The 12,486-nt window shown below is 38.9% G+C and overlaps 1 gene segment (V, D, J or C); it reads left to right on the top strand.

The window, feature by feature from the left end:
• Positions 1–1,397: 1,397 nt before the first annotated feature.
• On the top strand, positions 1,398–1,928 carry LOC141504739 (Ig kappa chain V-III region PC 4050-like). The segment is given in 2 exon segments: positions 1,398–1,434; positions 1,594–1,928. Coding segments are annotated over 2 exon segments (372 nt in total).
• The last annotated feature ends 10,558 nt before the right edge of the window (positions 1,929–12,486 follow it).

Below are 12,486 nucleotides of genomic sequence, written 5' to 3'. Positions count from 1 at the left end.
GTTGTGAAAGAGGAATTAGAACTGGGGGGGTGGAACTATGAGAAAGAAAGAAAGAAAGAAGGAAAGAAAGAAAGAAAGGAAGGAAGGAAGAAAGAAAGGAAGGAAGAAAGAAAGAAAGAAAGAAAGAAAGAAAGAAAAAGTATAAAAGAAATTTTTAAAAAAGTGAACATGGTATGCTTTGCTCTACATTCAATCCATAGATTTTTCCTCTGGATGTGAATGGCATTGCCCATTGCAAGTCTTTCATCTATGAACTTCTAGGAGGAGCAGCATCCATCATAGATAGTCATCTCACCATGCTGTTATTAATATGCACGATGTTCTCTTGTTTATTCTCACTTCATGAAAATTTTTATTTTTTTAAGAGCTGGTAAAACATAAGTGCTTCTTTATATTTCCACCCATTGTTGATTGATAGGAGAGAGGAGACACTGGAGAAAGGTGCTCTGAGAATCCCTCAAGACAGTTTCTACAGTCTCCTTGCCTCTGTGCCTGAGCTAGTTACCTCACCTTCATAGTTTCCCAACATGCCCAGATTTGTCCAGATCTTCATTTGTATAATCACAAATTTGAGCAAAAATTTGGGATCAATCACAGTGTGGATCCTCACTTGAGAGCCTGCCTGAAAAGAGAAATGGGGAGAAGGGATGTCCAGAATATCTACAGAAATCTCATCGAGTCACAGACAAAATTCATTCACCCAGAAATGAGGCTCTACTAGGCTTTCTCTAGGTACAGGTTAGGATCTGTGCTGTGGGTGCCAGGGCCTCCTTACTTCCTGCTGAAGCTCACAGCTTCTCCAGCAGAAGGAGAGAATTGGAAATTTATCTGAACAGGGTCCATTGAGGCACCTCTAATGCATAATCCTGCCATCTCCGCCACCTCCCCTACACTTGCCTCTCTCGAGTGGATCGGATACAGAGAGAAACCTCCCTTTGTTTATCCACAACCATCTATGACTATTTCTACATCAGTCACTAAACATGATGTTGCATTTGCTCTTGAGGTCACACATTTGAGGACATAAGAGGGAAACTACTCAGCCAGAGGTGGGGGTGAACTGGTGTGGCTGATAGGGTCCTTGAGGTCAGGCTCCTATAATACCGGGTGTTCTTTTGCATATGGAGACCCAAGAGATTCAAACGGAGCCCTGCTCAGGTCATAAAAGCTTTCTCCTTCCTTCCTGGTCTCGCAGGGCTCTAAGTGTTCTCTGTGCAGGTCTCAGAAGGACAGGACGATCTCCCCATGCCAGCTCCTCTGGCTCCTGCTGCTATGGGCTCAGGGTAAGATACAACCGAGCAGAGAAGGGGGTGAGAAGAAATCACAGGGATTAAATTCCTGATGATGTTTTGATGCAGTGAATGGTGAAGCATAGGTACAACATAGGCAGATTGCAGATGGACAACCATGACCGGACCCCAGATTACAAACCTTGTGAGGTATGTAGGAAAGATGGATTTCCTCACAGCAACAGCAAATGTAACTACTTGTCAGTCATTTAAGAGTTCATTTGTCTCCACAAAATTACCTCAACCATATTCTTCAGATTGGACAGTCACACATTTCTATCTTCTGATTTTGTTGGTTCCCTAGATTCCCAAGGAGCCATTGTGGTAACTCAGTCTCCAGGCTCCTTGTCCAGATCACCAGGAGACACAGTCACCATCAGCTGCAAGGCCAGTGAGAGTCTAACTGATGGTGGTTCTAGCGCTTTACATTGGTACAAGAAGAAACTTGGTCAAATCCCCAGGAGCCTCATCACCTTAGGCAACAGGCTAGAGTCTGGAGTGCCTGCCCGGTTCAGTGGCAGTCGCTCTGGAAAAGATTTTATTTTCACCATTAAAATTGTGGAGCCTGAGGATGCTGGGGATTATTACTGTCTACAGTATAAGGTTTCTCCTCTCCCACAGTGCTTCAACCCTGTATAAAACCTCCGCAGGTATTCAGGGCATTCATCTCAGAGCAGCAACTGCCTCCTCTGTGATCCGCAGGACAGAGTAGCCCCTGCTCTATGGGCAGGCCCACATCCCCACAGCTTCCCATTTTTCTGATCCCACAGGGCCCCTCCTTGTCTATCACCAACCCTGTCTAAACAGGCAGAGTGGAGGGAGCACAGTATCCTGGAACCCAAATATGAAAATCTAAACGGGGAAATATTGATATTTGAAGTGCACCTGCTTTCCTTGCCTCAGGATAGAGCATTTTGAAGGATGATGGCAACTTAGTTCTTTCTTCAATTACGGGCTGTTCCTTGGTTCTGGCCAAGAGCCCACAATTGTCAGGGCCCTGACCCTTCTTCTAGCTCAGGATCAATCTTTTCTAGTCACCCACAGTCTCATTCATACCTTCACTCATCCAATCTGGGTTGACTGATTGAAGGAAGCAGAGACTGGAGGCAATGAAAACACATTAAAATTCATAAAACAGGGAAATTCAGTCCTCAGGAATGAATCCTTGATTCTTTTTAGAATCAAGTGAAGAGATTGAACTTCAGGCTCCTTGTCCAAATCTCCATGAGAGAGAATCACTGGGCTACCAGGCTGGCATCTAGAGTGTCTGCCTGGTTAAAGGCAATGAGGAGGGGCAGATTTTACTCTCACTATCAGCAGCATGGAGCCTGAGGATGCTGGAGATAATTACTATTGGCAGAGTTACTCATCATCTCCCACAGTCCTTCATTCTGGAACAATAACTATTACAGACCTTTTAATGTGAGGTCAGGGGAATCGCTGCTTCCTCTAATTTTCCTATGTCAGAGCTGCCTGTACCTCTGCCCTCTAGGTAGGTGCACTCCTCCAAGAAACCTCTGCTTCCAGAGTTAACTGGTTAACTGTCATTTTTTCTTTCTCAGCGGGGTGTCAGGTGTGTTCAAGGAAGACTAGTACCTGTAATGTGAGGGCTGTTAGGCCCTTTTCAGGGCAGGTGTCCACCTCTGAAGCTCCCCAGAGCCACCTAACCTGAGCCACCTCTGGCTCCAAGAAGCTGTCACATGAAGTGGTCACACCCTGGTAAACCATTTCAGCGGGTGCACTAAAAGAGGTTGAGGGTAACCAAGGGAGTCTCAAACTCATTGGTGAGTGGTGGGGGGGTGTCTTATCCAAGCTTGTGAGATCTTCCGCTGCTGGAATGGGTGGAGGAGAACGATTTGTTCCAATGTCCATGAAGTCAGCTGGAGTGGAAGCTGTGGAGCACTTAGAGCTTGGTTAGATATTGAAGATGCCAAGGTCATCCAGTGTATCCAGAACCATCAGTTGTCTGGACTCTGTCTTGTTACACTGGATCATGATGCCTGGGAGAGAGACTGAGGCGGATGGTTGGATGTAGCTCTACTTCACTTAAATCCAATTGGCCCAAGCAACAAAAGACATCAGTCATAAACATTTGTCATCCTGTGGTGACAGGCACGTGACAAAGCAGCAGTGTGGACATATTGGGAGCTGTAGGCAAAGCCCTGAACACAGGTGACGCAGGCCATAGGGTCGTTTGCCCACTGAAAGCAGCATTGAGGTTCTTTGACAGCCCCCTGGTGGACTAACCAGCCCTCCTGATACAAGGAAGGGGCTAGAAAAGGTGCCCTAACATTGTCTGCTTACCCAATCCTGGGCTAATTAATGTGGCAGGCTGGGAATGCCACAGTGTGTGAAGACACACAAAAAAATCTAGTTAGTATAATACTAACTACCATATTGAGGGTCTACAGAACTGTTGTGCTGACCTCATTTCTCTATGCCTAGGAAATCTGGACAGACTACCAGAGCTGTATCATTAAACTGAAAACTTCTATTTAAAATATCTTAGAAAGATTCTGAAGACTGATGATGCCAGGTGATGTTACCAGACACTCAGGTCCTTTCTCTAGCTAAACCTCTGAGCATTCCAACATTAGTACAGTGAGAACAACTATGATGCTAGACATGATGTTAGAATGCCCAACATATGCTTGTAAAAAATTATGTAATGGAGAACTCACACAGGGCAAGCACTTACAAGGGGGGGGGCGCTAGAAGAAGCAATTTCCAAACCTCCTGAAGGTCTCATTGAAGAACTTTAGTATTGATTATCCAGCATTGTTTGACCTCATCAGTGAGGGGTCTTCACTCTATAGGCTAGGCAGCTCTGAGGAAATGTGACATATGTAACACCTTCCCCAGGTGTTCACATGGACTATCTGTGCCCAACCTATGGTAGAACATTCCAAGCTCATATTGGTCTGATCAACCACAGTTGGACACACTGCAATTTTTCTCAAACATAGTGATGTCACTTTGGTCCACTTTGATAATGAAGGACAAAAACCAACTAACCAATCATTTTTCTTTTTCAGCATAAATATTAATGGGATCCTTCTGTTGATTGAGACTCCAACTTCCCTGTCTGTGTCTCAAGGACAGAGAGTGAGAACTCTCAGTTGTTCGACTAGAGAAGGCATTAGCAGCTCTTTTTTTTTCCAAAAAAAAATATGGACAGTCTCCTAAGTTTCTAGGGATTCTAGGGGTCACTGTGCAATTCAGTATCAGTAGATCTGGGACAGAGTATACTCTCATCTTTGACACTCAGTTTGGTGAAATAGCTGGTCCCTCCAGAGTCAAAAATAGAGAAGTCCTTGCCCTCTGGTCACTCAGATCTGAGCTGGGGCCTAGGCTCTTAATCCTCTAGTCTCATTTTCTTATTTAAGCCCATCCAGTCTGACATTTGCAGCTTTACACACTACTGCCATTAGCTAGTATTCAAGCAGAACTAGAACACATGGTCTGAAACATTTAGGGAGGAAAAAACCAATAGAAGAGCAGTCACCATTTCAGATCCTCTAGAAGTCATTCAGTCTATATGGGAAGGTCTACTTTTGTGCCCCCTCCCACCAAAGGCCCAAATGTTGCACATATATTGTTCTTGTTTTGCTTTTAAAGACTGGACAACTCCCACAAACCACTATCCTCCGCATTTCCCTTTTTAGCTGGAGATGGCAGAGATACAGTCATGTGTACTTGCACTTGTGTTTGGTCCATGCTTACCTCCAGGAGGCACAGCACTCTGGAGGATTCACTTTTTTGCGTGAATATGTGCATGTACACATTTCTTAGCCCCAGAATTAGCACAGTCAGGCAAGACAAAGATGACAGTGAATATCCATTTGGGAGTCATTATTTCTCTGCTGTGTGACAATACTACTTGTGATCAGAAGGATTTGCTTACACATGCAGCCCCAGTGATATATCCCTTTGCTTCAGCAAAAAGACTATGGAGATGTTTTTCTTTGTCTGCTGTGGTCTCAGGACAGTCCTTTTTACTGGAAAGAAGAGTATAGGTTTACTTACCGTGGAAGTGGCTTGACTTCCTGGCTGCAGAGAGCCTTGGGGAGAGGCAGAACAGAATGAAGTTTAGATCAGTATGACAAAAATCCTGGAGGAGAAGATGGTCAACATTAATAAATGCTAAACCTTTTATTCCCCAGATCCTACTCTGATCATACACTTCTACTGCTCTGTAAGGTTCAGTAGCTCTCTCCTGCCTTTCAAATGAAGTATAAGCTCTTCTGTTTATCATGAAAAGCCTTTTACCATTTAGATCAGGGCTAGCTAGGTGGGACAATGGATAGATACTGGATTTTTAATCAGTAAGACTCATCTTCCTGAGTTCAAATCTGGCCTCAGAAACCTAGTAGCCTAGTCATCACTTAACCTTCTTTGCCTCAGCAAAGTGAGCTGGAGAAGGAAATGAAAAACTACTCCAGCATTTTTCAAAGAAAACCCCCAAATAAGTCACAGTCAGTCAGCTATGATGAAAGAACTGTAAAACAGCAACACCATGTGGCTTCATCTGCCTTTTGTAAACTCCATAAAGAAATCCAACTGGCTTTCTTTTTGATTCTCAAATTATGGCATATTTAGTGTCTTTATGCTTATTCTGCTCCATGCATACTGTCCTCACTGTTTTTCTTACATTACATAAACTTCTTTAAATTCCAGCTCAAGGGTCACTTCTAACATGACACTGGTCTCTTTTTAAATTTTTATGTTTTTTTCCAATTACATTTACAGATGGTTTTCAACATTCATTTGTTTGCACGTTTTTGCATTCCACATTTTTCTACTTACTCTGTTACCTCTCCCTTCCCCATGGCAGCTACAATCTGCTATAGGTTGTCCTTTTACAATAGCTTTTAACATATTTCCATACTAGTCATGCTGTGAAAGAAAAAGTAGAATTAGTGGGAAAAACCATGAGATAGAAGAATGTAAAAGATATTTTAAACAGTGACTATATTATGATTTACTCTGTTTTCAAACTCTTCATTTTTTTCTGGATGTGGAATGCATTTTCCATAACAGATGTCTCAGGAATGTTCTTGATCACTGAATGACTGAGAGGAGCTCCATCCATAATTGTTTATCATCTTAAAATGTTCTTGTTTGTGTGGACAATGTTCTCCTGGTTCTACTCCCTTTGCTTAGTATCAGTTTGTGCAGTCTTTCCAGATTTTCTGACTCAATACTCTCACGATTTCTTGCACACTGATATATTTTAATTTGTTTAACCATTTCCCAATTGATGGACACCCCGTAAATTTCCTATGCTTGGCCTCTATACAAATAGCTGCTATAAATACTTTTATGCATGTGGATTTTTTCCCTTTTAAATAATCTCTTTGTGATGCAAATCTTGTAAAGGTGTTACTGGATCACAGAGTATGCAGTTCTATTACCCTTTGAAAATAGTTTCCAAACTGATCTCTCCAGAATGTTTGGATCAGAAGTTTTCCCACATTTCTCTTGCATTGAGCATTTAGGGTTTTTTTGCCATTTTAGTTTTGAGGTGGTACCTCAGATTTCCTGTCATTTGTATTTCTCTAATCAATAATGATTTGGAGCATTTTTTAAAGTTTTTTTTTTTTTTTTTGCAAGGCAAATTGGGTTGCCCAAGGCCACACAGCTAGGTAATTATTAGGTGTCTGAGGCCTGAGTTGAACTCAGGTACTTCTGACTAGGGTGACTCCAGGGTCGGTGCTCTATCCACTATGCAACCTAGCCACCCCTGGAGCATTTTTTTCATATGAAAATAACTTTCTGCCTGTTCACATCTTTGGCAATTTATAAATTCATCAATGACTTCTATTCTTATAAATTTGTCTCAGTTCTCAATATATTTGAAAAATGAGTCCTTTATCAGAAGCATTGGCTATGAAAATTATTTTCCAGGTTTCTGCATTCTTTTTTTTCCAATCTAAGCTTAGTTCCATATTAGTCATGTAATGAGAGAAGAATGAAATCAAAATGGAGAAAAACGATAAAAGAAAAAAATACAAAAGACATCTTTTAAAAAATGGAGATAGTCAATTTTGGTCTGCATTTAAACTCCACAGATTCCTATCTGGATTTGGCTTGTGTCCTCTAACAAAAGTTTCTTAGAATTGTCTTTGATTACTCTATTGCTGAAATGAACAAGTTCATCATAGCTGATCATCACCCAATGTTGCTGTCAGTGTATATAATATTCTTCTGGTTCTGCTCACTTCACTCAGCATCACTTCATGTATCCAGGCTATTCTGAAGTCCCCTCCTTCATCATTTCCTATATACCAATAGTATTCCATCACATTCATATACCACAATTTGTTCAGTCATTCCCAATTAATGGGCATCTCCTCAATTTCCAATTCTTTGTCACTACAGAAATAGTTTTTATATACCTTCTAATCTAGTTTGCATTGGTTTCATCTGTGCAAAACCTTTTTCTTTTAATGTAATCCAAATCATCCATTTTGTGTTTTATGTTATCTCTTGTTTGGTCATAAATGCCTTCCTTCTGCATAGATCTAGAGAAAGGTATTCTTTGTTCTCCTAATTGCGTTTTGATATCACCCTATATATCCAAATCCCTATAGCCATTTTGACCTTATCTTGGCAGTGGTGGGAGATACTAATTTCTGCCCAGTTTCTGCCATACTACTTTCCAGTTTTCCCAACAGTTCTGTCAAATAGTGAGTTTTCAGCCCAAAAGCTAGTCTTTGGGTTTATCAAACAGTACATTACTATAGTCATTTACTACTGTTTCTTTTATGCCTATTCTATTCCATTAATCTACTTCTCTATTACTTAGCCAGTAGCAGAAGGTTTTGACAACCGCCACTTTATAATACAATTTTAGATCTGCTACTTTAGGTCACCTTTTTAGTATTTTTCTTTATCAATTCCCTTGATATTCTTGACATTTTGCTCCTCCAGAAGAAATTTGTTACTATTTTTTCTAGCACGGTAAATTAATTTTTTTGGCAGTTTCGTTGGTATGGCACTGAATAAGTAATTTAATTTAGTTAGAATTGTCATTTTGATTATATTAGCTCATTCTGCCCATGAGCAATTGAGAATTTTTCAGAGGCTTAGTTTGGGACTTATTTTGTGTGAAAAGCCATTTATAATTGTATTCATATAGTTTCTGGGTTTATCTTGGGCAGTAGATTGCCAAGTACTACAATAACTTTATATGGAATTTCTCTTCCTTCTGTCTCTGGATTTATTTTATGTTCTGCTTCTTTGCTAAAAGTGTCATTTTCAGTAGATCTTAGTTGAATTTTTTTAAGTTTCTCTAAATGTTCCATAATATTATCTGCAGAGTGAGAGTCTTGCTTCCTTTTGACTATTCATATTTCTTCAATTTCTTTTTCTTCTTATTGCTAAAGTTGATATTTCTAATACCATATTGAATAATAATGGTGATAGTGGAGATCCTTGCTTCACCCCTGATCTTATACATGTTTCTAACTTATCCCCAATGCAGATAATTTTAGGTATATAGTATATATAATATTTTAAGGAAAGTTGCATTTATCCCCATCTTCTCGAAGCTTTTAAATAGGAATCCATTCTCTACTGTGTCAAAAGCTTGTTTTTGTATTTATTGAGATAATTATATGATTTATTTTGGTTTTGTTTTTGATATGACAAATTATGTTGAAAGTTTTCCTAATATGGAACCAACCCTGCATTTCTAGTATAAATTACACCTGTTTATTGTGTATGATTTTGTGTGTGTTTGTCTTTATGTATGTGTGTGTGTGTGTGTGAGAGAGAGAGAGAGAGATTGCTGAAATCTCCTTACTAGCATTTATTTAAAAATTTTTGATTTAATATGAAATAGTGAAATTGATCTATTGTTTTCTTCTGTTATAGCTCTTCCTGGTTTAGGTTATTAGCGCCATATTTTTATTATGAGAAAATATTTACCTATTTTTTTCAAATAGTTTTCATGGAATTGGAATTAATTGCTGCTTAAAAATTTGGTCGAGTTCATTCACCAGTCACTTTGGGACTGAGGATATTTCTTTAGGGAGTTCCTTAATCATTGGTTCCATTTATTTGTCTTAGATGGAATTATTTAAGTATTTTTTCTCTTTTGTTAATCTGGGAAATTTATATTTTCATAAATCTTAATTGTTTCCGTCAAATTCACCAATGACATTTATTTTACTATTTTTTTCTTAAAATAAGTTTCCAGTTTTATTTACTTAATAGTTTTTAATTTTCAATTTTATTGTTTCACCTTTAGTTTTCAATTTTATCATTTGATATTTAATTGGAGATTTTTAATTTTCCATTTTTCTAGATTATTTTTAGTTGCATGCTGAATTCGTTCTTTCTGTATTTCACTGATGTAAGAATTCAGAGAAATAAATTTCCCCAACTACACTTTTTTATTGAATCTTTTTTAATTTTGATATGCTGTCTCATTGTGATCATTCCTATGATTTGTTCCTTAACAAATTCTTATACTTGAGGATTAGATTATTTAATTTTCAATTATTTTAAATCTATCTTTCCATTACCCTTCATTGAAAATAATTTTTTATGCATTATGATCCAAAATGGATGTATTTCTACATTTTTTATGTAGTAATACATTGTTGATTTCTGTGTAGGTACCATTTATTACTGAAGAAAAAAGCCTTATCATTTTTCAATTTCCATTCAATTTTCTTTAGACATTTGTCAGATATAATTTTTCTCAAATTCTATTCCCTTCTTTGATTTATTTCTTGTTTATTTTATGGTATAATTTATCCAGTTCTGAGAGGATAAAGTTGAACTCCCCAAACTAATTTTGTTGTCTTTTTTCTCCTGCATTCACTTAACTTCTTTAAGAATTTGTTATGCTGTTGGATAAAGCACCGGCCCTGGAGTCAGGAGTACCTAGGTTCAAATCCAGTCTCAGACACTTAATAATTACCTAGCTGTGTGGCCGTAGGCAAGCCACTTAACCCTATTTGCCTTGAAAAAAAAAAACCTAAAAAAATTTGTTATGCTGTGCCACTTGGTGCATATAAGTTTAGTATTAATATTATTTCATTTCCTATGGTATCTTTTAGCAAGATGTAGTTTTTTCAATTATTTTAAAAATTGGATATCTTTTTTGCCTTTGCTTTTTCTAAAATCATGATTGGTACTTCTGCTTTTTTCTTTTGATTTTACTTGTGATGAAACATAATAGATTATGATCCAACCCTTCCTTACTTTTCACTCTGTATGTGTCTTTCTGCTGCAAGTTCACTTCTGCTTAACCATTTAAGATTCTGATTTTTGATTAATAATTGAACATTTCCTTTCATCCTATTTTTGTCCTCCTCCTCCACCATCACCTTCTTCCTCTTCTTTTCTTCTTCTTCTTCTTCTTCTTCTTCTTCTTCTTCTTCTTCTTCTTCTTCTTCTTCTTCTCTCTCTCTCTCTCTCTCTCTCTCTCTCTCTCTCTCTCTCTCTCTCTCTCTCTCTCTCTCTCTCCTTTCATTCTTTGCCTCCTCACTAGTATTTTGCTTCTGACCACTGCCTTCCCCAGTCTTCCATCCCACATTCCCACCTTCCTCTTTACTGCAATAGGGGAATTTGTACCTTTTTATGTGAGATAATTTATCTTATTTTACCTCTACCTACCTTATGCTTCCAGGGTAATCGTTTAGCTCACACTTATTTTTAATATCACCCAGTCATGGTTGCCTTATCTCCATACCCTGTGTCTATATATTCTCCTAATAGCATTGAAATCTCCTTACTAGTATTTATTTTAAAATTTTTGACTCAATATGCATTAGTTAAATGGGTCTATTGTTTTCTTCTTTTGTTACAGTTCTCAAAAATTATACGTATAATCTTCCCATGTGCAGACTTTTTGCTTTCCTTGAGTTTCATTATTGAAAATAAATTTTTTTGGGGGGATAGCTAAGTGTTGCAGTGTATAGAGTACCAGTCCAGAGTCAGGAGGATCCAAGTTCAAATCCAGTTGCAGACACTTAATAATTGCTTAACTGTGTGACCTCGGACAAGTCACTTAACCCCATTGCCTTAAATTTTTAAAAAAAAAAAAGAAAATCAAATTTTTTGGTCTTTTGAGCAGGAAAATTTGAAAACCTTCTATTTCATTGAATGACCATCTCATCCTTGAAGGATTATGCTCATTTTTACAGGTAGGTAAAAGAGATCCCAAAAAACCAACCCCTCAGAAATACTATAATCAAATTCCAGAACTCCCAAATCAAAGAGAAAATATTCCAAGCAGCCAAAAGGACACAGTTCAAATATCTTGGAGCTGCAGTCAGGATCACACAAGACTTATCAGCAACTACATTGGAAGCTCTTAGGGCTTGGAATATAATATACCAGAAGGCAAAAGAGCTTAGAATGCAACCGCGAATCAACTACTCAGCAAGGATGGATGTCCTCTTCCAGGGAAAAAGACAGACTTTCAATGAACCAGGGGAATTTCAAAGGTTCCTGTTAGAATAGCCAGAGCTGAACAGAAGGTTTGATCTTCAGATATAGGACTCACGTAAAGCATGGAGACTGGAGGAGAGGGGGACAATATGAGGGACATGATGATGATGAACTGCATGTATTCCTGCATAGAAAAATGACACTGATAATACTCATATGAACCTTCTCAGTTAATAGAGCAGGTAGAGGGAGCTTTTATAGTTGAAGCATGGGAGAAAACTGAATTTGAAGATAAAATATAGTGTAAAAATGGAGTCAATAGGAAAAAAGGGAAATGTAATGGGAGAAAGAAAAAGGAGAGGGGGAATAGGCCAGGATATCTCATATAATAAGTTTTTTCTTTATTCCAATGAGCTATTTCAATGATATGGAAGGGGGGGAAGGCAAGGGGGAATGAGGGAATCTTTGCTCCCATCAGAGGTGGCTAGAAGAGGAAACAGCATATATACTCAATGGGGTATAGACATCTGGAGTAAGAAGGAGGGGGGGGACGGGGAAGGGGGGATGTGAGAAATGGAGGAGAGGATGGACCATGGGGGGAGCATGGTCATATATAACACATTTTCTTTTTTACTTCTTGCAAGGGGTTGGGATGGCCTGTCCAGGACCATAGGGCCAGGTGGATGCTAGGCCTAAGGGGTGGTATGGGGGCTCAGGACCTCTTAGCCCGAGAGCTGGGGATCTGTCTGCTGCACCACTCAGCTACCCTACAACAGAGTCAGAGCGAAAG

This window comes from Macrotis lagotis, chromosome 1, assembly GCF_037893015.1.
Source record: "Macrotis lagotis isolate mMagLag1 chromosome 1, bilby.v1.9.chrom.fasta, whole genome shotgun sequence".
Taxonomy (NCBI): Eukaryota; Metazoa; Chordata; class Mammalia; order Peramelemorphia; family Peramelidae; genus Macrotis; species Macrotis lagotis.
The sequence above is the reverse complement of the archived record's forward strand: the minus strand, read 5'-3'. Positions and strand labels throughout refer to the sequence as shown.